At 39.8% G+C, this 27,262-nt stretch overlaps 1 protein-coding gene across 6 annotated transcripts in view; it reads left to right on the forward strand.

Annotated features, from left to right (window-relative positions):
* The window catches only part of Opa1 (OPA1 mitochondrial dynamin like GTPase), a 73,778-nt gene extending 49,507 nt beyond the window's left edge, over window positions 1–24,271 (forward strand). For 5 of the 6 annotated variants that reach the window (XM_055624861.1, XM_055624864.1, XM_055624863.1 and 2 more), the window contains 4 exons: window positions 440–533; window positions 927–1,037; window positions 18,646–18,720; window positions 21,450–24,271. In XM_055624861.1, the coding sequence (XP_055480836.1) occupies window positions 440–533; window positions 927–1,037; window positions 18,646–18,710 (270 nt within the window). In that variant the 3' untranslated portion in view covers window positions 18,711–18,720; window positions 21,450–24,271. Of the gene's footprint in view, window positions 1–439; window positions 534–926; window positions 1,038–18,645; window positions 18,725–21,449 lie in introns of all 6 variants that reach the window. The other variant, XM_055624862.1, reaches the window with a different exon arrangement.
* Window positions 24,272–27,262: the final 2,991 nt, after the last annotated feature.

Here is a 27,262-nt window from a genome sequence, read left to right on the forward strand (position 1 = left end):
GTGTGTGTGTGTGTGTGTGTGTGTGTGTGTGTGTGTGTGTGTGTGTGTGATAGTTATCTTCTTACATCACTGAAATCTTGCTTTCTCTAAAAGATCTAGAAGTTCTTATACTGGACATAGTTCTCACACCTTTTAGAGTAACCCCTAGGTGGCAGCAGACTTATGCTTTTTGTGCATTTTCGTACAAAGAAAAATGCTTTAAAATAGCCCTTGAAAAAGCTCTGTTAATCTGTGTTGTTATTAAATTGATCTTCTAAGTGCTTTTCTGGTTCTTTTTAGCTCAAAGGAAAATGGTTTGTATGTATGTATGTATGTATATATGTATGTATTTATTACATAAGCACTAATATTTTTACTAAAGCTTAGGAAACAAGTTCTATGTGTTTAATAAGGGCTTTGTTTTTACATTTGCATCTGATGTTCTTGACTTCACATTCAGCTGGAATGCAATGACGTGGTCCTGTTTTGGCGAATACAGCGCATGCTGGCTATCACTGCCAATACGTTAAGGCAGCAGCTTACAAATACTGAAGGTAAGGCAACTCCAAAAAACAGGCTGATTACAAAACCTTAGAATTATAATTTTCTTTGAAATATTAATAAAACTAAGTTACAGTTAGAAAATGATAGGGATAAAAGATGCAGTGTACCTACTTCCATCAGATAAGAATTGTAATAAAAAGGGTGGCATCCTGAGCATCACTGTGTGGTTTGGAATCTGTGCATCTTTTGCGTGTAATGGCTTAGGAACATGTCGTCATCAGACTATGGATAAGATTTGTGCTGGTAAATGTACTACGAAGTGAGAAATGTGAATTCAAGCATAGAACTAACATGGTGATGTATAATTTTCACTATATGAGGAAATTTTTCATTCTATACATTCATAAAAACTGCTCTTCTGAGTTTTTATTTACTTTGAACAGTTAGGCGACTAGAGAAAAATGTTAAAGAGGTATTAGAAGACTTTGCTGAAGACGGTGAGAAGAAGGTGAAATTGCTTACTGGCAAACGAGTTCAGCTGGCCGAAGACCTCAGTAAGTACTTCTGCCCCAGCTTCCGAACTTCTTCCCCAATCCCATGTGTCTGCACCCGTTTAATCTCAAGCTCAAAGGGGAGTCACAGCTACCTATAAAGAACTTGCTTTATTCTGAATTGTTAAATTTTTAGGTCAATCTCTTATTTTATCATTTCCAAATACTTGAATGTGTGTTTCCTAAGAATAAAGATTTTTCTCCTAACAACTCCCAGAGTCAGAGTGACACTGTATCTAATCCTTAGATCTCATATATCTCCTGCTTGGTATTGTCCTACCACATAACACAGTGTTCAGGTTCATTCCCTAACACAACTTTGCTTCCTTCCTTTATGCATACATACATATATATATATATATATATGTATATATATATATATATACATGTATATATATGTATATATATATACATATATATATACATATATATATATATATGAATGGTACTTAGAAATCAAGGTCTGGGAACTAGATATATTTGTTATTAGTGAAATATAGTTCTTAGGCCTTCTCAGTAAGAAGCTTGTGTGTGTCTATTAAAGACTCTTAGTGGATGCTGTTTCAAATTGTATCTCCTTCTGCCTGGTTTGTTCTTGGCTTTGCTCTTTCCACTGTAATTCTAACATGAGGAACTGGCTTCTGCAATCCTTAACATAATTACTTATTTTGATCAGACCTCTTAATGTAATGTATAACCAAACTTTTTGCTGCCCCTTTACAAAAATATTCTTTTCATCCAGCCTGGACTCTTAGCTGTCTTCTACCAGACCACCATCACAGCACCATGCCCTGTGTGGATGCCTTCTTTACTGTGCAAACTGTGCCATCCTGTTAGAAGCTGCTCTTCTTCATGGAGTCCTTTCACAGAGCTCATGATCTGACCTTTGTGTCAGGGATCTTCCCACCTCATCTTTCCCACATTCTCTTCCTTACCCATCTCCTGTGGGTCCCTTCTCCTGAAGCCTAAAAAATTCCTTGTTCATCCTGCTTGTACTCTAGCACCCAAGTTACCCCACGCAGATTCGCATCATGGGACCAGGCTGCCAACAGCCTGCTAACCCTGCTCAGGCTTTTGCACCTATAGCATCCCACCCACAACCTTGCCTGTTGGAAGCATGTCTGGTTCTTAAGTGATGGTAAGTCCCTAGCGTGGATTCTTGCTTGGATCTTTGAGAGCCCAAAGTGATCAGAGAAATAACATTACAGAACTCCTGGTGGTAGGCGCCTCTGGCTGAGTCTAGCTAGTCATTAATGTCCCTTCTTTAAGTTTATGAAACGGTTTTTACATTCAGAATGTAGTTTAGTGTGTATGTTTTCTGACATGAAAGAAAGCGAACACTGAACAGGAAGGTTTTCAAGTTTGGGAACGGTTTTTAAACTGAGTTTTTAGGTCTTCAGTCAGTCACAAAAATGGCCAAAAGAACCAGGCAGGGTTCTGTGCTGTGCCTCAGCCCTGCTTCCCTTTTCCTCTGTGCCGCCTCACCCTCTTTCTCTTTCAGGTTATCTGAGCTTCCATTGCTTTCTTGACACTCTTGCATTTTTCTTTCTTTCTTTCTTTCTTTCTTTCTTTCTTTCTTTCTTTCTCTCTAATGTATATATCTCACTTTACTTATTTGTATTTCTGTTATATTTGACTGTTTCTTGCCTCTTTGGCCATATCGTTAAGTTTGTGCTGCTGCAGAACCCCTATGTGCAAGCCTGATCTGCTGTTTCTCTGTTGTGTCTTACATAGGGAGTCTTCAAAGCCCCACACGAAGTGTCTGTACTGTAAGGCACCTGTTGTGGTGATTCTTAGGGAAGTCCATTCAGCAAATGTTTGGAAGTCCTTGACACGTAATTTCATGCTGTTTATACTGTTACAGGAAAAGGCTTATCATTGTCACAGTGTATACAACTTCTGTGTCCCTTAGGGCATAGCTATTAGACTGTAAATTTCTTCAATGAATTTTACCAGCTTCTGCTTTTTTTTAGTGACAGAAAAAATGATGTGCTTTTGTGTGTGTGTGTGTGTGTGTGTGTGTCTTATAATAGAGCCTACATAGTCCCATTAGTCTCTAGTTGTAATTTGATTATTTAAAGAAAGTATATTACTAACTCAGATATGTGCTCTGTTGAGCCAAGTTTCATGTTCTGGTGATTTCCCTAAGAAAGCAGTCTATGAGCCCCTTAAAGTGATTTGTGACATTTGTGTAAATAGAGTTGTGGTGTTAATGTTCCAAATAATGTCCTTAAAAGCAGGGGTTCCTCTCATGACTCAGCTTCATCAGTCACATTAACGGAGATGAGCCATGACTACCCCATAGTGTAGAAGTCTTGAAAGCCCCTTTCCATACTGTTTCTCTTCGGTCTAAGGATTGGGAATATAGCCAGGGAGTCTTCCAGCCAGACTATCCTCTAGGTTTATTAGTCACGCTGTATTGTAGGGAACAAGGTATCTAGTATGGCAGATGCATTTGGGATATAGTATAGGACAAGCTAAAGATTTAAGTATAAGTTAAAATTTGTAAAGTTGGTGTCACATAGAGTTTACTAGAATGTTGTTAACATTCATTCTTTGCCAGTCGTAAATTTACCTGGTTTGGGGGCTCAGAGGTTAAGACCTCTTCCAGAGGTTCTGAGTTCCATTCCCAGCAACCACATGGTGGCTCACAACCATGTGGTTGTGAGATCTGGTGCCCTGTTCTGGCATGCAGGCATACTTGCAGGCTAAATACGGTATACATAATTAAAAAGTCTTTAAAAAAAATGTTTTGCCTGGTTTTCAATCATTCATCACTTTGGATATTCACCTACTAATTGTTCACTAAAGTGCACTTATAAGCAGAAGATTATTCTCTACCAAAGCAATGAAACTAGGAAGACTGAAGAAGTAAGAATAAAGCCCACTTCTGTATCCAGAGGTTTGCTGACAGAGGCTAGGACACTTTGGACACACAGTGACATGGGAAGGACAGGATAAACCTGGAACTCTCTAGAGTAAGGGTCGGATTCACATGCCACAGGCACTGTTTGATGCTGCAGCTGGCCAGACCCCAAATAATTGAGACAGTGGCAAATTGTAGCTTATTGAATGAAACACAAATCCATGAATTGGGAATTTTATGGGAAGAGGCATGCATTTAGTGGTGAAGAATAGAATGTTTATCTCACCCAAAATATCTCAACAGAAAATACCTATTAATTTAAAAGGTAACTGTATCGTGGAGAAACCTGAGCACTCACCACCTGAATCATATGGTCAAATCAAAACCCTATGCCACCTTATGGATTGCCATTTTTACTAAAGATATATGGCTTTAGATGTGACAAACCCAAAGTGAAGTATGGTCTACAGAATTGCTGGCCTGAAGTCATCAGATGCATCAGAGATAAGGGAAGACAGAAGCAGTAGTCCAGGCAGAGGGCAACACATCAGAAATTCAGTCTGTGTCCCTTGGAAGTACTATGTCATTGTTGGTTTTGAAGACCTAATTGTTTCAGTTGTGATTATTTAAGAAAATACACTTGATTCCAACTAGTATACAGCATTTAGATATGATAGAGCCTAATAACATTAACTTTCTGGAGAGAGAAGCTTTTTGTAGTGTTGGTTCAGCTTTTCCCTGAGCTGGGTGGCTTAGTTCGTTTTTTGTTTTGTTTTGTTTTGTTTTGTTTTGTTTTTTATGAAATGGGAAAAGAAGAAGGTTTCTGTTTCAAGCTAATAGAAGATCAGTGTCGTGTGAAAATACTTTCAGAAAATGAGACTTACAGACATAATCTGTGAAGATGTCAAAAGACTGAGTACCTCATGGGACAGTTGAGTGCGATACACAGCTAGTCGTCCTGCCTCGGCCCTTTTTCACAGTACCTCCCCACAGCGTATAAAGAGCCTGCTGTGACCTTTATGAGCATCTTGATTCTGTAGTAAGAGTAAGCTCAGCAGATTTTTATAGTGTCTAAATGTAGAACCAGCTGCGAAGAAGCTATTTGGATTACCTATGGAATGTCTTTTAAAGATTTTTGTAGTTCATGTATTGCTGTCTACATGTGCATCTACATGCCAGAAGAGAGTATTGGGCCCGTTATAGATGTTTGTAAACCACCATGTGGTCCCAAATTTTTTAATTTATAAGAGGACAAAACTCAGGGCTTTGGAAAGCATTATTATATACCGTTACCCATTGTATTGGGATATGTACATAGTGGCATGTCGCAGAGACAGTCCCCTGGTATCAGCAGTGATGCTGCCCTTTTCTTAGCTTCAGTCCCTCCTGCCACGTAAGGAACTTTGGAACTGAGACTTTCACTCTGAAAACATCTGGTTAAAGAAACACCAATATGCATATGAAGTCAGTAGATGAACTAAAGGAAGCCTGTCTTCTCTATGTGACCTCTAAACTGTCTCTGGACTGCCAGGGCTCACTAGTATCAGAGTTGCCCAAAACCTGAATGTTTTCCCCAGTGCTGGTCTCAGACTCACTGTGTATCTAGAAGGACTTTGAACTTCATCCTCAACTTGCTTCCACCTACTGAGTGTTCAGTTTAAGGATTTCTGGCCCAATCCATCAATGCTTCATCTGTGCTCAGCCAGCTCTCCCAACTGAACCGCAGCCCAGACCCCAAACTAAAGAGCTCTTTTAGTGTGTTGCATTCATACCTGAGTCCTAAGGCCCAGCTGTGAGGTATATCAACCCTTCAAATTTCAACTAGTTGTTACTCTAACTTTAGGATTTTTGTTGAGCAGGATTGAGACTGTTGAAATGTTCTCCACTAAGTTTCTGTGTATTTCTTGACATTTACCAATAAAAACATAAAATAAAAATATGTGAACTATAAAGACAGTAATGTGTTCTGGCTGGCACTGTGCAGGCTTATTGTAATGGAATGGTCTCATGTTAAAAGCTGTAAAATCAAAGAGGCTGTTAATTTAGAATCTTGCAATATCCCCTCTTCCCACCCCCAGTTAATCTGCTCTGCTGACTGCCTCCACCCTACGCGAGGTGGCAACAGCTGGCCTTTTTACCAGAGCTCAGAGGGATTAGGGAGCAGGAGAGCAGCAGCGTGCACGGCCTCTTGCCTCTGTTGACTGTTCTTTATTGTTTGATGCCTGAGCATCTCCCAGACAGCAAGCAATTGTTACTGGAAACTTAGAGTTTGTTTCTCTTGAGCATATACAATGCTATTCGGGCACTTCTTTGTGTTTCTTCACGTTCCCAGTCTCCTCTTATCCGCCATCCTGTGCTTTCTCTTGATAATTAGAAAGGAGCAAAGATACAACCTTTGTATCTTAGGCTGCGTGACATTCACTTGTGACGCCAAAGCGTAGCTACAGAGATAGGAGGGGGTTTTCTCTGAATTACCCGATATTCAACAACAGAAGTCATGTCTATTTTGAGAACTTAGCTCATCATGGTTAATATTATTTAACGACAGAAAACGCACATATTTGTTCATTTTTAAATTATGGGGACAAAAAGGAAGCGGTAAGAGAATGCTCTAAGACTTCATTTGCAACCCCATGATTAGAAATTTATCAAAGCTGTCCAAATCTACAGATGCTTTTGGTGATGCAAATACAGTTCTAATTTACAGGATACTCATAAGAATTTCTTCATGTTAAATCTGAATTAAAATATGGGTAGGTCATAGCTAATAAAAGTATAGTTGGAATGTTTTTACTCTCCTGTGTTCAGAGAGGAGAGCCTGAAAGGTGAGCCTGAGATTTAATTTCTGTTGATTAGATTGTATGTCTCTGGTGTTTGCTACTGTCACAGATGAGATCAGTGTTCCTGAAAGATGGAGGACTAAAAGCCACCCCACAAAGGTTTTTTTATTCTGAATGTAGAACCTAAGCTGCATGAAAATTCTCTGTGATTCTTGCCAGTCACCATTATCACGTGCCTCCCACCCCAAGTATTCTAGAGATTTCTTCTGTTCACAGCAAAGCAATTTTCTTTTCCTGAATTGGAGCAGAAGAGCCAGATAACCTCTTTTGAAAATAATATCTGACTGTCACAAATTTGTTAAATCCTTTGAACTCCAAATGTGGCAACATGTCAATTTTGTTTCTGGGGACTTAACAAAAGAAATCAGTTTTAACAAAATTTAAAGAAAAGGGTGGTACGGAGTTTTAGTACCTAGGTCCAGAGGGGAAAAAGAAAAGAGGACCTGGAGAGGTGGCTCTTTATTGTTTTTTGCACAGGTCTCAGGTTCAGTTTCCAGCACTCACATCAAGCAGCCCACAAGTTGAGCCTCTGCAAGCACCAGACACAGATGTGGTGCACACACAGACATGCAGGCACTTCCACATACACGTAAATAGAAATAAACATCTTTTAAAAAGAAAGAGAAAGCAAGGTAGAATCAGAATAATAGGGAAGAGAGCATGAGGAATCAGGACTGTGATCTCCCAGCCTCATTTCTCTCTCAGCCCTCTTGCTGTTTCTTTGGCCCCAATACCGTTTCACCTTTCCTGGCTTCTGGCACAGCTTTGTCCCTTTTTTTCTTATGCCTTCTTCTAGGTCATTATCGTTTCACCTAAACCAATATTTTCTCTCCTACCTGCTTACTTGCCTTCCCTCAGTGATTAAAAGCACGCTCAGCCACTGCCATGGTTGTGTAATTGAGCAGAAAGAATACTGCCTTCCCACTACATAACTGTAAATCAGCCAGAATAAGCATTCAAAGAAAATATTCTATTATGATTGACCCACCCTAGCAAAATGATCTGGCTCATTTGTGAATTTACTGTACTTTGTGCTATATATCATACATTGCCAGTGAATGCTCCATCGTGATTTTAATACTGACTTTCATTAGCTCTTCTCTGGACGTCAGAGGGAGAGACTGGAGGTGCCAGAGACCTTTCTTCTGTCTCACCAGAAGCTCCTGTTTCATCCCTTGTGAGCAGTTCACATTTGCTGTATTCATCTGGTACCAACCACTCCCTTACTGACTTCTTGTATTCTGGCGTTCACTGTATGTAAACTGCTGATTTATGGGCCCCCAATGAGTCCCTAATTGCCAGTCCATCCAGTTCACCAAAAACAAAAAACTTTAATAAATTTCTAACGTTAAGAATTTAAGTTTATTGGAGCACATTTTCTTTGGCATTCAGGTGTTTTGAAATGGTTATTTCTAGACATATGTTTATAAAAAGGAAAGATTAATACATTTTACTACAGAATAAACATTTTTGTTTTATGTTACAAGTGACTCTTTAAGACATCTTTTCTGGATAAAGTTATTACTTTGTTAAGTTCTGCCATTGTGAAGGTATTTTTCATACTAAGGTGAAAATGACAGAGCAACTGAGAAAAACATAAACACCGTTTACCGCACTCACAAGGCAGGCTCTGCTCTGTGCTTTAGCTGAGAAAGGACAGAGCTAACACAAAGAACAAAGTAATCCTTAGGGAGAAACTTCTGTGTTAGAGTAGTTATTTACACACAAAATTCTCTATGACTAGTCCTCAGAAGTATGCTTTCCTGATAGTGATGAGGAATTGCAGGCTCAAATTGAGCTTTCAGATGAAAGGCCATTTTTTTGTGGCCCAAGTCTATTTTTTAAAGTTGCAATTGAGGAACAAATTGGTGTAAGATCAAAGGGATATTTATATTACATAGGCTACTATATTCAGTACTTTATTAGCAAATATCTTTCTGTTGTTTTAAATGTAGTTTTAGATTATTATTAATATTTGTAATTTATTATAAATGAGATTATGATTATAAATAATAAAAACAATGTTATTTTCAGTAATCTATGAATTGGATTTGTAGTAGGGATTTTGTGTTTTGTTTTGTTTTGTTTTTTTACTTTGAGACAGGGTCTCACTGTATGGTTTTGACTGGCTTGGAACTCACTGTGTAGAACAGGCTGGTCTTAAACACACAGAAATCTATCTGCCTCGGTCCCCCAACACCAAGTGATGAAATTAAATGAGTACATAACCACAACCAATGTACTTTATCACTTTAAAGTAGTGGTCCTCAATCTTCCCAATGTCATGACCCTTTATTACAGTTCCTTATGTTGTGCTGACTCCCAATCATAACATTTTTGTTGCTGTAATTTTGTAACTGTAATTTTGCTGCTGTTGTGAATACTAATGTAAAATTTTTGGATATAGAGGTTTGCCAAACGGGTTGCAACCCACAGGTTGAGAAGCACTGCTGTAAAGTTCTAGTTACATGCTATTGTGGAAGCCAGTGTTCATATTTAAAATTAGAGATTTGGGGGATTTTTTCCTGTTATAAATCTTATCATTTCCTTAATGAGCAATATTAGAATGAAGTAATAAATTTAAAGTAGGGGTGAAAGTTTTTCAAATTTTCTTTTAAAGATTTTCTTTATTTTATATATATGAATGTTTTGTCTGCATGTGTGTAAGTACACTACATGCATGCCTCATGTCTGGGGAGATGAGAAGAAAGTCCTGTATCCCCTGCAGCCAGCATTATGGGCTGTTGTAAACTGCCGTCAACTTGCTAGGAATTGCACCAAGTCCCACTGGAAGGGCAACCAGTACTCTTAACCTCATAGACACCTCTTCTTCATCCCTACTTTTTCAAATTTTATGTTTTTATGTAGTCTTTCCAATTCTAAAATGGGAAAAATAGAACCTAATAGTGGGAATGCAAATCTAATCATAATATAATTTGCTGTCTTATGAAAGTATATAAAAAGTAAAATTAAGCAAAGGGGAACTTAATGAATTATAGACCCACTGTAGGCACCCTATACCAAGTATATGGGAAATACACTTTTTTTTTTCTTTTGGTTTTTTGAGACAGAGTCTCACAATATGGCCTTCGCTGGCCTGGAACTGAAGACCAGGCTAGCCTCCATAGAGATCCACCTGCCTCTGCCTCCGAGTGCTAGGATTAAAAGCATGCACCGCCATGCTCAGTATGAAGTACACTTCTTAGGAGTGAATGGAGACATAGGTTAAAGACAAAGAAATTTTGACATTTTACTATTATATGTTTCTAAACTTTCCCTCCCAATAAGTACAGTGCAAAATTCCCTTAAATTTTTTATTATCTAATCCTGGTGGTAGTGCACATCATTAATCCCAGCACTCAGGAGGTAAAAGCAGATAAATCTCTTGAGTTCAAAACCAACCTGGTTTACAGAGCAAGTTCCAGCACAGCCAGGACACAAAGAAACACTGTCTTAAAAGAAAAAAGAAAAAAAAAAAAGGAAAGAAAAAGAAAAGAAAGAAATTTCATTATCTGAATTATCATATTCATGAGAATAATGAAATCTGAAATCTATACATAATGTGCTGAATCTTAAAAGTAAATTGATACTTTTCCAAATAAAAGCTCCATGGTAGTAGTACTAGGAAACATTTCATAGGCCTACATGATAATGGCTTGCCTTGGCATCGGCACCTGTTGTTGGAAGTCAGTGTGTTTTCATCTTGAATGGTCATCTAGGAACATACTGAAGTATTGCTTGAACTGGTGAGGCTTTCAAGCTTCGATGGTTCATTTTAGGAAGATTTTTTTCTTTTACTAGGTGATAGTACAAAATAATCCATGTACAAAATAGTCTTAGTTATTTCTTACACATCTCTTTAATTTGTTCTAGTTTAGTACTTTAAATTATAGATGGAGACTGCTGTTTTTTACTTAAGTGAGTGAAGTAAATTCTTGTTCCTTTTCTGAGACAGGAATTTAAGATTGTTTTGCTTTGTTTTCAATCCTTTTAGTTCAGATTTGTTTGTTTGTTTATGTGTGCAGTGTTCTGCTTGCCTGTGTGCTTGCAGGCAAGAAGAGGGCACCAGATCTCATTAGAGATGGTTATGAGCCACCACATGGTTGCTGGGAATGAAATTCAGGACCTTTGGAAGAACAGCCAGTGCTTCTAACCTCTGAGCCAGCTTTCCATCCCTGTTTTTAATCTTTTATATCCTCCTTTTACACAACCTCTTACTCTGCATATAAACAGATCTAGCAGGTATACTATTAGGATTTAGGTTTTTCATTTAAGTGTTTTATTATTAGCAAAACAGAAAAGCTAGTACATATGTATTAAAATTCTCATTCAGAGAACAAGCAACATTAGTAAAACTAAAACCTCTGGAGTTGTGACTTTATAGGGTCCGTGTCCCTGTGACCAAGAGGCCATGCTGTAGCATACTGTGTACTAATAGACACCCTCCTTGAGAGTCTATCCAGCTGTTCAGGACCCAGGCCCTCCTGCATGTGCTGGGCTGCCACTGCGGCTTCCTTCTCCAGAGATGCCCAAACTGTCATCATCTTAAAATTAATCTTGATTCTCTTATACTCAAGAAAAAAAATGCTTGCTTGCTGCCCTGCTTCTCAGAATCTGATTGTTTCTTTTGAGTACTTTTTATTCTCATCTCTACCGAAATATTTCCCCACAGATTACTAAAAGAGAAAGTAATTATATAAGAATAGAATATATTCTATTGAGAAATAGAGAATATTTCCATGTAACTGCATCATTGGTTAGTTTGGATTCCATGTCCTGCTTCTAAGTCATTTGTCCCTCAGGATTGTGTAGTTCACAGAACATCTTTTAAAGTTGTATGAGACTTCAGAGCAGGCATCTTCCCATTGTCTGCATTTGGAAATTGATTTTCACTGAGGATATTGACTTAGCCAGTTACATGAATGCTTATGGTAAAGCAGAGGCTAGGTCTGTTAGCGCTGGTGCCTTTTTAGAATTGCTTGGTGATTCTTTGGTTTCTGTTTGTGAGTGACCATAGATACAACAGTTCCTGTAATTTATCTTATTTTGTGTTGTTTCAGAGCCTGTTTTCTCAGAGAAACCAAGCATCAAGAATTTAGAGTTTATGCTCACATATGCCCCCTCGCGCATGCGCGCACACACACACACACACACACACGCATCTTTTTTTTTTTTAAGCATGTACTGCTCTTAGGAAGTCTCTGAGGTTGAGTCCAGCACCCATGTCAGCTAGCTGAGAAAAATAATGTGTAATTAAGATTACAAAGATGATTTCTAATTTAGATAATAAGTGACATTAGTTCTGAAGTTACTGCACGTTGGCAACTCCGTCACTGCAGCAGTCCATGCCGGGCACTTACCCTCCCATCCAGAGCGCTGGAAAATCTGACCCGTGGGCACTCACGTGATACTCTCTGACTCTCAGATCTTTGAACATTTAGATTTTAGACTTCCAGATTCGGGGTATTCAACTAGAAAACCTGAAATATATAATATTTCTGGTCCCACGCACTTCTGATTGGAGAAAGACAACTGGTATTAGTGAGTAGTTCTCCCTGCGTGGGACCCGCTTCCAACAAGCTAGGCAGTACTTTGCCTAATGGAGCATCTCACTTAAGAGCTATAACTTGTGTCTCATTTTTTATTTCATCTCAACTTGAGCTTGACTAAAGCTTTCAGTTCGTAAATCGGAATTACATTCCCTGAGCTTACAATTTTTTTTCTTCCTTTTTAAAAATTACATTAATAAGCTGTTTGATTCATTTATCTGCTACAGCCCCTTTTTAAAGCTTCAGTACTGAAGGCCTTTTGACAAACCAATATTTATAACAGTTTGACGGCAGGATGAGGAGCAGCGTTTGTCTTTGTAACAGCTTGAAGAAAGACCCTCTCCAGGACCCAGTCATGCAGTTACAATCTTGGCCTCCTTTCTCATGCTGGGAACGTGCATACCGCAGCACCTCCCATGTGTTTTCTTGTCCCATTGACTGTCTGTTCACTTCCCATCTGTTTTGCAGTCTTAAAGGAACAGAAGGGGCCTCTTCTTATAAATCTGTCTTTGCAAGTGATAAATGATGCCCTGTCTCTTTAAGGGCTGCCTGGGTGGTTTTTCTTTTCTTACAATGTTTCAGCCTTCCTCCTAACAAAATTCAGAGGAAAATATACTTTTAAAAATAGGAGAAAAATGGAAAAGACAAAAAACTATGAAGTTTTTAAAGCCATGTTTAATTTTATGGAACAGAATAATATACTGACTTTTTCCATCTTCCCAAGTAATTGCCTGCCTGTATCAGTATATCTTTGAAATGTGATGGCTTAGATTTTTCTACACTGGCAAATAAAATGATTCATTTTGACTAAGTATATTTTAGCTGTTAGAGGAGAAAAGAAAACAATGTATCACTAAAAATTATAAAACCAAACAACTTTAAATTTTTATTGTCACAATGTGAACTGATATGATTTGAAATATGTTCTGTGATGGACACAATGAAATGACTCACAGTATATAGCTGTAGCATCATGGTAGATTCTGTGCCCTTTACTAGAAAAAGATGGTCATAAATGACAGAAAATCTTATTTTTTGTTATTTCCGATCCTGAAAGTATATGCTATAGATAATTCTAATGTTAGCTTTTCTAACAATTGAGCATAGCAAGGCATGGTGGCCCATGCATATAATCTCACTTACTCAAGAGATTAAGGCAGGAGGACTCCTATGAGTTCAGAACCCAGCTAGGCTACATAGTGAGTTCTAGGCCAACCTGGGCTATATAGCAAAGCCTTTTGTCAAAAAAAGCTGTTTAAAAAAAAAAAAAATGAAAGAAAACAAAGAATTAAATACAAATCACAATTTGTTTCCTTCCATAAGAAAACTGTTCCCTAAAGGTTAATGTGACAAATACTGTTATTTCCACCATTAACCTGCAGAATGCTTTTAAATTATGATTTTAAAAGAGTCACCAATATTAAAAGACCACTTTTAGAATATCCTGTTTGACTGTGTGAGTTAGCAGGCTGTGAACGTCTTCTACAAACGTGGAACTGGAGTAAGGCTAGTAACACTGCAAGGCCATGCTCCAGGAAGCTCTGTCTACCCTCCTAGACATAGGTGGTGGTGCCCAGTGGAGAGTAAAGCTGGATGACCCATTGTCAAAGCACAGCAGCTAAGAAGCAGGATAAGGCCACAGGTACACACACCTGATAGAAGTGCCTCATGGGTCCTCCAAAGTGGACGGTGAGTTCAACAACATGAAATCAAATGGCCACACCTGAGTTTCTGAGGGTGTATCTTGTTACAAGTCTCATGTAGCCCAGATTAGCCTTGAACTTGCTTCTAGCCCAAGGATAGAGGTGTCTCCACCTCCCATCTGATTTGTGTAGCGTTGGATACTGAACCCAGGGCTTCATGCAAGTTAGGCAGCCCTCTTCCAGCTAAGCTGTGTTCCCAGGCCTGGGTCTTCAGTATACTATTCTAGGTATGGGCCAGTAGTAAAAGTCCTCCTGGGAGAAATCACAGTATTGTCCAAATACATGATTATTTAATGTGGCTTGTCTAAGTAAAATGTATCTCAAGAAGTAGGTGGATTTTCTATCCCATGTACAACTGCTTTCAGTGAATGATACAACCAAAACTTCATGGTTTTGTACCTAAGGACACTGGCCAGCACTGTAAATGATTCTCTTCTTTGTTGTTAAATAAGACAGACTTATAATGATTAATAGGTAGCTGGACTGAAATCAGTATTATCATCCAACTAGGAAGATTCTAGAGTCTAACAAGTATACAGACCTAAACATAAGGCTGCTCTGTGGTTCATGCCAAAGCCTTCTGGAAAATGGACTTCAAAATACTTAGAAATTATATGAATAGGTTTTAGTATGGTTGCTAAAGAAGCCTGATAGGAGTGCTTACCTTGCCTTAAAATGACTTTTTAAAAACTAGTTTAAGAAAGCTGGATTTGAACCATAGTGGTGCACATCTTTAATTCCAGCATTCAGATGGCAGAAGCAGGTGGATTTCTGTGATTAGAGGCCAGCCATGTCTACATAGTGAGATCCAGAACAAACAGGTCTAGAGAGATCTTAGTGGGGTGTAGGGGAGGGGAAAAAAAATAAAGCTGGATTTACCTATGAGTCACTATTGAGCTACTTATGTATTAGCAAATGTGAGTTGCACTGTAATCTCAAACACTCTTCAGGTAGCTTTGTGTATAAAATAGCACACTTTTAATAGTATCCTTTAATGTTTGAATTAAGGTTTGCTTGAAGCAGAGCAGTGATTAAATAATTGTGACTATCAAATTTGACTATAGTTTAATCATTTTGGTTCTAGTTTTCTATTTTCCCTTTGTAATTTCCTTTTTCTGTATATCTTCATAGCCTAGATTCCTCTAGATCCTGAGTTTCTAAAGGGCATTTATATAGTACAGTTGTGCAATAAATAGCAAGTGTTTACAGTAGCAGTGTGTGCTCCATTGGAAAAAAGTTTCCAGTAACTCCCAGCCTGTCAGCGAACAGCCCCTTCCCAAAGACTCTCACCCCTGAGGTGTCCCAAAGGATGGCATGGAGTGCTCACACAGCGTGTTAGAGAATAGCTGTCTGCTGACTTGGATCTTTGGGTGTGGGTTTGCTTCAAGTGCATTTCATTAGTTCTTCAGCTGATTTCTTCGTGCTTTCTTTGAAAACATCAAAAGTTACCCAAGGTTTATTTCGGTGTATGTGGTAACACTTTGTGTGTGGCTCTTTGTTCACGCTCTAAACTGATATTAACCACTAACGTGAACCCTCTCCTAGGTTAGGCCTTTTCACAGTCAGTGTATTGAGAACCTAATTACAGATTAGTCTGTATCTGGGACTGTTAGAGCAAGTATCCAAAGACTCAGAAGGCACTGAGAGAAGCAGTGCTATTTCATGTGGGGATAAAGAGACCTGAAATGTGAATGGGTGTCAAGTCATCTGAAGAGAAGAAAAAAAGAGTAGGAACGTCATTCACTGAGGCTGGCGGTTTATGAGTTGGGGGATTATGGGAATATTCATGACCCAATCAAGATGCACAATGAATTGATGTTTGAGATGGCTCATCTTTTAAGTAAACATTGGGTAAATGGAAAGGAGACTCCGTATTCACTACATGTAGAACTGTGTAACAGAATAGTTTAAGCCTTTCCTGAATCGATTTAATTTATCAAAGAGGCCACAGATTTTATAAGAATTCTCTAGTTGTGAATATTTAATCCAAATATTTAAGAGAAGTGGGAGTTTGCTTTATAACTAGCCATGCTGATTTGTGCTCATTTCTGATTTTTACCAGAATGTATCCTATTTTACATAAAATAGGAAACAGACTTGTTCTTTTCGTTCAGCTTGTGGCAGCAAGACCTCATATATGTTTCTAAATCAGAGGAACGTGAGCAGGGCTCATCCTTAGCAGTGAGGCCTACGGGACTGAAAGAGACAAACAGAATGTCAAACTTGAAATCACCTCAAAAGGGTATAACTTCCTCAATCAGACATAGGAGAGTAAGCAAAGAATGCTGCTCTGTTTGTTTTTCCCCCCTGTTCTTTGAGACAGGGTTCCTATCTATCCCAGAACTCGATTTGTAGACCAGGCTGGCCTCACTCACAGAGATCCACCTGCCTCTCCAGTGCTGAGATTAAAGGCGTGCACCACTGGACCAGGCTATGGGATACTTTTTAATTGCTCCTTAAAGGTGGAATCTTTTGGGACCAGAGAGAAATGACTCAGCAGTTAAGAGCAGAGAACCCAAGAGTCCATAACTGCACTTGTCTGCATATAACCACGCAGGCACACACACATAATTAAAAATAACGTTTTTATAAAGGGGAAAGGTAAATTTCTTCCATATTCTAAAGACACCAGATAGTTCACTGTACAAGTGAAAAGGACAAAGAAATGAATTTCTTTAGGTTGAAAACGTTGCATGTTGACAGTTGTGTGTTTTCCTTTTAACAGTTCGTTCACGCTTCTCTTCACACCACCCGTCCCCATTACTGGTAGTACCTTAGGCCCTTCGTGTCATTCCTAAGATTTTGTGGCAAGGCAGTACCATGCCCTGATATTAAAATCGTGAATTTTTAAGGGAAACTTAAAATTTTGTAGATCTTTCTATTAAATAGTCCTTTACTTTTCATTTAGGAAAAAAGTATCACTTACCTCTTAATTTTCTAAAAGTTGGATTTTCCTTTAGAACTTACAGAATTACATACATACCCCAGTGGGGCTTTGTTATCTCTCCACGAAAATGGCTCTTCCTCTGGCCTCCTCGTGTGAGTGACAGTACTGTGCCACACACCTGCAGACAGTCTGCCCCTCTGAGGCCAGGGCAAAAGTTGCCAAACCGACCTTGTGGCTGCCCAGTTGCACTCAGATCATGTATGAAATAAAATTGCATTTTCCTTACTGCGTATGGCATGACATTCCCAAACAGGCAGTTAACAGGCACTTGCTGAGGCTGGAGATGCCTTTGTGGGATTTCCCTCTGATTGTGCTATTCAAGCTAGGTAGGGTTTCTGGTGAGGCTTTATTGTTTGGTTTGGTTTTTATGAAGATCATGGTCATCTCCTCCAGAACTGCTGTGAGATAATTTAAAAAGCTCTTTCTTTTACTGGTTTAAAGAAAGATTTAGCTGATGAAGTACATGTCTATGAAACTCTGAAAATGCCCATTTTTTAAAAAAATCACCTGTTTTTAAGCAACTGAATAGAATAGTTTTAAAACTAAGACCGACTTCGTTTTGGAAAGCAAGTAAGTTTGCTAGTTTGACTGCTGATTAAGAAATGGAAGCTAGGTTGGTGATAGTGCCACATGCCTTTAGTCTCAGCACTCAAGAGGCAGAGACAGGCAGATACCTGTGAGTTCAAAGCCAGCCTGGTCTGGTCTACAGAGTGAGTCCAGGACAGTCAGGGCCACACAGACCAACCCACAAAAAAAAAAAAAAAAGGAAGGAAGGGATAAGAAGAGGAGGAGTGAAAACAACTTTGGGAGGAAACATTTGTTTTGCTTACACTTCCAGGTCACAGTCATCACTGAGACTCAAGGGAGGAGCTTGAAGTAGAAACATAGACAACAGAATGTTACTCACTGGCTTGCTGTATGGCTTACTCACTGACTTGTGAGCAGCTTCCTTTCTTCATACAGCCTAGGCCTACCTACCTACTTACCTACCTAGGAATCGTGCCACCCACATAATTCATCAATAAAGAAATCTCCCACAAGCCATTCTGATCAAGGCAATTCTTCAGTTGAGGTCACCTCTTCCCAAGCGACCCTAGGTAGCATCAAGTTGACAGCCAACATTAACAGTCTTGTCTGTGTCAGCTTGACCCCCAGGCCCATCCCTGATCTTCCTGGATAGCATCACCTATTGCTTTACATTTTAAAAGGTCATTTTCCAGACTAGAGATGGTTAGATATTCTCCTAGTCTTGTTCTTTCACTGTTGTTGAGACAGTAGGGTCTGACAGTGCAGGCTGGTGTTCAGCTCACAGTTTCCCAAGTGCTGGATTACAGACATGAGAGCCATCATTTCCAGTTGTTCTTCTAGTTCCCAAAACTGGCCTTACCATTTCTCTGGTAGAGCTTCACGGAATCTAAGAATGCACTAAAACACTTGTGTGGGTGGGTGGAAAGGCACTGTTCTATGTAAGAGTCCACAGCTTCATTTTATAGTTTCTTGAAGGCTCTGTCAAGCATTTCTCCTCCCCTTCCAAAAGTGGCCGCCTGCTACTCTTCTGATCCACCTGGACAGGGACCAGGGGAGGTTTAGGAATAATGATTTCCTCCCTGGTCCTCAAACAGTTAAAGAAGTTTGTAGACTATTTAATAGTAAGGAATTCTCTAATAATGTATGATGCCTTTGTTTATCTCTTTTCATCTCCATAGAGAAAGTCAGAGAAATTCAAGAAAAACTTGATGCTTTCATCGAAGCTCTTCACCAGGAGAAGTAGACCGGATAAATAAAGTGAGTAGTTCTGAGACGGGCATACACTAAGTGCAAAGCGTGTATTTGAAAACTTTCTCAACGGTTTATGGTTCTGCATGACTGCATCTTGCTAGCTTCTCTATCGTGTGATCCTTTTGATAGCATGACTCTTGGAATCAGCTTCCCGTGTGTTGTGCCACACGTTTAAATCCTGTGACTGCCCTCTGGCTGAACTAAAATTATTCTCCAGAACTCATTTCAGACAGAGTCAGGGTTAATAAAGATATTTAATAATGATGATTTTCTAACATGCAGGTGACTTGTTTTCTGCACTGGAAAATTGATCTGCACTTTTCTTTACCTTACCCTCATGTTCACAGTAGGTAGTTGTGGTATATTAAATATTCAACGTTCAAAGCTGCCTTATTTGGCTTGACTAAAATTTTAATTACTGTTCTTAATCTACTTCTCTTGTTTACAAACACTTAGATACGGCTTTTTCTTTTTAGAGTCATTTAAATAGTGTTAGTTACTCAGTATGGCTAGTTATTATCACTAAGGAATTTTTGTTAGTATGTCTTTGGCTTATATTGAAGTTGAGATAAGAATTCCGTTTTAAGCTGTTATTACCGACTTAAATCTTCTATGACTGAGGAACTGTCCCTTCCTCACATTCAGTGCATCCCAGGAGAGACTGCAGAGCCAAGTGCCTGGGCTTCTCTTCCACAGGGGAAGTGTGCTTGAGAAGTCAGCTGACCAGGGAGGCACTGTTTAGATTATACAGTACTCACCACAGTATACCAGCAGTAGGGGAGGAAGGAGTTAGGGAGCCTTCGGGGAGAGGTTGGGTAGCTCATTCAGCTGGTAAAGTACTTGTCATGGAAGCGTGAATGTCTGAGTTCAGTCCCCGGCCTCACAGAAACAGCCTGTGTGGTGGCACACCCTTGTGGCCTAACTGCTGGAGAGGTGGAGACAGGATCCCTGGGGCTCGCTGGCCAGCCAATCTAGCACAATCTGGGAGGAGCAGGTCTCAGTGAGAGGCTCTATGTCAAAAAGCAAGATGAAGAACAACACTCAGGGTTGACCTCGTGCCTCCACTGGTGCACACACACAAGAAAGGGAGGGGGAGAGGGGAGAAAAACATGAGTAAAAATCTTACTGCTTTTTTTTGTTTTTTCAAAAAAAATGTGTAAAAGTATACTAAATACAAAGTAACCTTTGACATTAGAAAAGCTGGTATCAGTATGTACAAAAGTTTGCTTGTGGGGGAAAAGCATGTGATTATCTAGTCAGGACAGTCACTGCGAGGAGTTACTCTAAGGTTGAACTTCCTTCTTCATTTGGAGCTTCTGTTTAGCCCAGAGTACACATGGCATTGTGTTTACAGAAATGATATTTAGGTGAAGAAGTTTATGAAACCCTGCTAAAAATCAAAGCCATAGACTGGAGAGATGGCTTAGTGGTTAGGATTGCATAGCACTCTTGTAGAGGACCTATCTGACAGCTCACAACTTCCTGTAACTCCATCTCCAAGGGGGCAACACCCTCTTCTGTAGGCATTACACTCATGTGCATACACATAACTTTTTAAAACAAGTCATATATATATATATACACACATATATATACATATATATATGTAGAGAGAGAGAGATTTAAACTAAATAAGGAAGTCTGAAGAAAGAGAGAGATTTAAACTAAATGAGGAAGTCTGAAGAAAGAGAGAGATTTAAACTAAATGAGGAAGTCTGAAGCCAGCTGGTACCTTACATAATAGTTTGAAGTCTCTAATGTAACCTAGTCAGTCTAGAGTCTAGAGTCGCTCTCCCTGCCTCGACATGCCTTATTTTTATCTGCCAGAGTGTCCATCCTAAAGGCAATCCTGAGATGCAGTCTGTGGTAATATCTGTATGTAGGGAAGCCCTGAGCAAAGGTGCCCATCCTTTTATTCCTAGTCTGCCTATCTTAAGTCCCTAAGGCCTTTCTCTCCCCTTTGCTCCTATGCCTCTAGAGACTTTCACAATGTATTCAAATTGGACAGTTGATCTATGTCCTACCTCAAATATCCATTAGCGGAGTGAATCTGGCAGGGGCAAACCTTGTTTCAGTTTGACCATTTTGTAAAAGCTGCCTGGTATTTTAAAGAATAGCTTCTCCCTTATGAATTTAACATATATGAAGTAGTAATAAATAGTTTTGCTTTTCTATGCAATAGTTCTAATGTTTTAAGAAGGAATTCTAGAATTTGGGTGTGGTAGCACACTCAGGAGGCAGAGACTGGAGTTCTCTGTGAGTTCTAGGACAGCCAAGGCTACATAGAGAAACCCTGTTTCAAAAAAGAAAAAAGGAGAAGAAAAAAAAGAAATGAATTCTGGGACTGGCAAGATGGGTCAGCAGGCAAAGGAGCTTGCCCCCAATCCTAACAACCTGAGTTCAATCCCCAGGACCCACAACATGGAAGCAAAGAACTGACTCCTGCAAGTTGTCTTCTTGCTTTCATACCCATACTATGGCATGGGTATTCACACACAAACATACATACAAATAAATGATAGGAAATTTTAAAAAATGAATTCTAATATATGTTTATTGACATGTTTTGCAAAATTGTGCTACTATTTATGGCAGATATGGATAATTTTAATAAATCTAGCAGATTTGAACAGTTAAGCTTTAATTTTATAATCATACTGTGATAAAGTTGCTTAAATCTTTCCATTTGTCTTGCCAAATCTGAATTTATCAAATGGATTTGTTCCTACAGAATCCTGCTCATAATGTAATCACCTCTGCATACATTGGAAGAATGAAAACGTCAGAGTTTCTTATCCTGCCTCCTCTTCTCCTGTTCTGCCTTTTTCAGTGAAAAATAAAGTCATAGGGTAAAAACAACTTCTGTGTGTTACAGGCACTTCAACCCCCGCTGCCTTCTGAGCAGAAGAACAGTGAAAATGGCATTCATACTCTGTGTGCTTGTACTGAGCTGACAATTTGGGAAAAATAATTGGTATGGCCGTTAGGCTTAGTCCTCAAAGATGAGGAAGTTGCTCTCTCGAGTCTTATTTGTGGTGCCACCAATGTGATTCATTATGGATGTTATCAGACATTTAATGGTAGTTGCTTTGGAATAAAACTTCTGATAATTTTTTAAAAGGCATCAATTGTATATATGATGGCGGTTACCAGCTAAGCCGCCATCTGTCTGCAGTGTTCTGTACCCAGGAACTGTTTGGCTGTGATAATTCAGTTTATGTTCACCACATGAAAGAAAGCTGGTTTATAAAAGAACACTAAAGACAGGTTAATTTGTGTTGGGCAGTTCAGTGGATAGTCAGTGAAAGAAACATCAACCCTCCATTGCCAGCTCAGAAATTTGCCTCGGAAGCCAATAGCAGCAGTGTATAGTTGGCTGCTGCTTTTACACTCTGTATCTGTTTGCAATTAATTCATTTTGGATATTGTGTGCTCTAGGTCTAGCCATTGAGTTATGACACAAGATGGAGGAGATTAAAGGGAACCAGTTGATGAATTCATTTAGAGTGCTGTCAAACATTTGGACTAGGCATCAGGGAAAGGCAATACCTCAGCCCTCACACACTGTTTTAAATAAAAAATAATTCTAACAAGTGGGAGAAAGTTGGCCCACCCCCAATTAAAGCAGAAAATTCTGTTTAATTCATTGCAGTTCAGTTGCTGCAGTTACTTACTTCACAGTATTTTCATGTGTTTTATAAAGTGTATTGGCTAAAAGACTTTAAAGCAAACAAATACTCCATACTAAACATGTCTTTTTCACTTGCTACCTTTTTTTATTAAGGCCTTATTGTGCTGGTGATAAACATGCCCAGTGTTGCAGTTTTCATTTCACAGTTAATTTTATAACCAGTTTTCTTGGAACTGTTTTTTGGTTCTAAATCCCTCAAAATCTGACAGTATAGAAGGGAAACTATTTCAGAAACTGTGAATTCAGTAAGTACTTTATTTAAATTATCATATAAGAAACTTAGGTACAGTTCTCTGCTAAGAGTAGCCCCCATCGTTCCCTAAGGTATGAGTGCTCAGGTGTAGGACAGAGCTGACCAGAGCTCTGTAGAGCCCTCAGCTGATCCACACTCATTAGGAGATGCTCCCCTAAGCCAGGGGTTCTCAACTTGTCGTTGTCACCCTTTAGGAGTCACATACCAGATATCCTGCATATCAGATATTTGTGATACAGTACAGAACATTAGCAAAATTATAGTTACATAACAGTGAAATAAATTTATGGTTGATGGCCACCACAACCTGAGGATCTCAGCATTAGGAAGGTTGAGAACTATTGGTGTAAGCCCTGCTAGCCCTACTGTGGGTGGAGACCCTGGCTGAGGCCAGCAGGAGAAAGCTGCAGATTTCTTCCAAGCAAAAGCCAGATGTTAAGCATCATATCCCATTGTATAGTTGTTTGTTTTTTTGTTTTTTTTAAGTGGAAAGGAACTTTTATTTCTTTGATATTTGTAACTTCAACTTAAAAGTAGATTATCAAAAAATCACTGTCATTCTTCAAATCCCCATGGGCTATTTTTAACCTGGTCTGTGCTTACTATGCACCCCCCCCCTTGAAAGCTAGATATTTATTAAATGCAGAAGCTATGGAAGGAACTAAAGTTCAGTCCCAGCAGTAGACCCTGAGTGTCAGGTCTGCAGTTCAGGGGCTTGATATACAGAGCTAAAGAACTGGACAAGAAACCATGTGGTTTCGTGTCCAACTTTGCAAGGAATAGAGTAGATGAAATTCTATTTGGAGAACTAAGGGATTTAACATAGATCACAAGCAAAATGACTTGGTCAATTATGAATCCCCAGTCTGTGTACAGCATGAACCATAGGAAGCAAGCTTGCTGCTTCAGCTGCACACCAGACAAGCTGCAGGTAGAGGTGGAGCAGTCTGGACCATATTACCCTTAGTCTTTCTTTTCCTGTGTCAACCCGTTTCCCAGCCTATATTCAGAGGACTCCCTCGGGTTGCTCAGTGACCAAATGGAGACGAACTGTGTGAAAGCGCACAGGGGCACGGCAAGTAGGACTTCCCAACTGTAGGACTGTCACTTGTAGGACTCTGGTGGCAGAAGCAGGATGATCATGAGTTCAAGGCAACCCAGAGCTATTCAGGGAGGCTCTATCTCAAAAACAAAAATAATAAAATTAAGAGTGTGGGCTTAACAGGCAACTTTCTCAACTAGTTAATTTTCTATTTATTTATTTCAGATGTATTTATCTGATTAAAGAAATGTGGGATTTTTTTTTCTTTCCAATAAATGAGATTACAGTGTTGCCGTTTTCTCCATCCTCTCTGCTGGTGTATGGTAGATTGTCATATACTGTAGCAAATGGAAATGTGCTTGAAAATATGCTTATCTTCTAAATGATCGTGACTGTTTGATAGCTGACTATTTAACCATGTCTTCACTGTGCACCGTGAATGGACTTTGTATTATTTTTAAACCTTACACTCAGATGTAAATGTTACTGCGACTTACATTTGCCTGCTCGTGACCTAAGGTCATTTGTGTAGCTCGGTAATTAAAACATACTGATGTGACATTATAATTCATTATTGGAGAGCATCTTTTACGTCCTCTTTCTTTTAATGAGGGAGAGAGCTGTTGTACCTGGAGTCACAATTTAGCCCCATAATATAGCCAATTCAGTGGTCTGATACGCTTCAAAGTGGCTTTTCTCAGAAGGCTTGCATTTCACCCACCCTTCATTTCACAGTTGCAATCCGTGTTGCACTGATGCTTTCTTTTCCTGTTTTGATATTTGTCAAAACACTTCGGTATTTTCTTCCGTGAAATATAAAGAGGAAGACAGTCCTCTAGTTACAGTGTGCTGCCACGACCATTGTTTCCATGAGCGATGCTGACACATTCAGTCCCACACGACACTTGCTAAGGGATGTTAACTCACAGGCCTGGTGGGAACTGTAAAGATAGCTTCTATCCCTGCTGAGTAAAACCTCCCATTCTCACTTTTTATTGCTGCCACACTTTGCTCCTAAGTGCCGCTTCTAAAGGAACTCACCGGTGGTGAGCTGTGTGAGCGTGGCAGTGCTCCAGCAGCCTTCATGTGCTTGGCGGAAGTCAGCACCAGGAGAAGGTGCTGTTGTCTGAAGTACCCAGAGTAGCTGCAGAAAGACGGTGAATGGTCATCGGGTGTGACATCCTTTGTTTTAGTTCAAGCTTTCATCCTTTCTGTGATTCAACTTCCAAATCTTTGTCCAAAAAGTGAAGAATTTAGTTACTAAAGATTCACTAGAGCAATTTGTTTTCATTCAGCATGTCAAATTCAGGAATCAATATAGTTACATTGTGCTAGTAACACAACTGCGTTTTTATTTTAAAACAATCGCATATCCAGCTTGTGATAACTATGTTGATCACAGGTTCTACACTAATTATATACTAAGTAGGCATTTGCAGAAAACTGGAAGGTTAAGAGAAGAACCGCAAACTTGTTAGAGCCATAAAAGTAAATTGTGAAGACTGTTGAATCAGATGATCTTTAGCCTGAAGAATACAGTTGATAAAATTACAAGTAAGAAAAACCTTCCTCAAAAATCATTAGATTAAATTGCTGTCTTAAAATGGCAGAATTGAGTTAAAAAAATTGAAAATGTGACCAGGTGTGGTAGTACCTGCTGTAATCCTAACACTCAGGAGGCAGAGACAAGTAGATATCTGTGGGTTCAAGACCAGCCTGGTCTACATAATGAGTTCCAGGACAGCCAGGGCTATGTAGAGAGACCTGTCTCAAAAGAACCCAAAGCCAATCTGGCTACACGGCAGGCTGTCTCAAAAAAATAAAAGGAGTGGCGAACGTGTGTGTGATTCCTCCTGAGAAGACGGTGGTGAGTCATTAATGTTCTGTAAAACCAGTACTGGATCCTTTTTGAAATCCAGTTACTGACAAGGCAGTAACTACTCTTCAGTACGTTAAAATCAGTGCTTCTGGACCTCTGTGGTAAAGAATTGTTGCTGCTATTATTAGTATGAACTAAAACATGTAAGCTGATTCCTGTGCAAGTAATTGGGATTGAAAATTTGGGAAGGGAGCCCACTGACCCCACTGAAGACCCAGTCACTGTGTAGCATTGCTGGCAGCAGCCTCCCAGGGACAGGTCTGCTGCTCGCTGCTCCTGGGGAAGAACGGGTCTGTCTGCTGCTCGCTCCTGCATGCGCCGAGACAGACGGCAGCAGCCCCAAGTCATGATTCTATCCTCTAGCACTTACCAAATGCTCATGAGGCCTTCAAGGTTTTGTGAAGGACTTTGAAAGGAATGGTTAACTCCATCATCCTACAGTACTATCTAACTACTCACCTTCCTCCAGGTGGTGTGCCCTGGCTTTCACGTGCTGTAATCTGGTACATCAGCTCGGGAAAAATAGCATAGTGTCTTTTGCAAAAAGTCTATTGATGGCCACTCTTGCCCTTAAGGTCATCAGTGTCAGAATTACTATATAATTTCAAGCCAGCAAAGAAAGTGTCCATTAGAGACAATGACTGTTCTCTTGTTTCTGAGAGTGAGAATTCAGACTTTGCCAGCTTCGGCCACTAGGAAATTCTGCAAATCCATGACCTCTCAACTGATCCCAACCAATTTTTTGCTGCCCAGTCTGTATTCTACTTCCGTCACTGAACTCTTCTTTTTCTGTGCCCACCCCTACGCTAGCCCACCTCCACCTCTCTCCCCTTTCTACTCCCTCTCTCCATGGTGCTGGAGATCGGAAAAGGAACACTCCCCCACTGAGCCACACCCAGCCCAAAGTGCTGGGATCACTAGTCTCTTTTGGTTAAGAAGATGTTTGTCCAATGGATGTAAACTGAAGATGTCTTCACAGACAATAATGAACCTGCGAGCCAGACTCCTGGAATGCTGTTTTCTCCCTATTATTTATAGATAAGAAAAGCCAGAAGTCACCATGCTAATAACCTCATCACGAATCCCAAGGACAGTGGTGAGGCTGCCCCCTCACTGAACAACACTAGAGTAGGAGGTGCCAGAAGTGTGTTAGGAGGAAGGTCTGTCAAGTATATGAGCTGGACTCCGCGCTGCAAAATTAGCTGTGAGCAGCATGCCCTCCATCTAGAACTCACCTGAAGCAGCTAATGGTGAGCATCGTGTCTTGCCAAAACATAGTCCCTGTGACGCTTCATTGAGAAACTCAGATCCACAGCCAAGGATCCAATATGCCTTGGACTTTGTAACTTTATCACCAGCAGAACTGTTTGCATTTTATAGATGTGCAATCATTTGTGAGTGACCTCGACAGAGTCAGGCTCAGAAAACCAGTCTTGACTACACACTACTCTCCACAGCAGCCTCCTCTACAAAATGCTATGAGGAAAGTGAGGGTGTGCACAGCCGTGGGAGCCCATTAGTGCACGACCACACTGAAAAGCACAGGTTGAGCTCGTCATTCAAACAGATGGCTCAGTGACGTCCCTGGGAAGCTGGCTGTGCTGCAGAAGAGCTGTTCTGTGGACCTGCGGACCTGACTCCACTTCTGAGCGTGTGTCAGGCCTAGGCCTCCAGTGCTG

Source organism: Psammomys obesus, unplaced genomic scaffold (genome assembly GCF_907164565.1).
Source record: "Psammomys obesus unplaced genomic scaffold, mPsaObe1.curated_primary_1811, whole genome shotgun sequence".
NCBI classification, from domain to species: domain Eukaryota; kingdom Metazoa; phylum Chordata; class Mammalia; order Rodentia; family Muridae; genus Psammomys; species Psammomys obesus.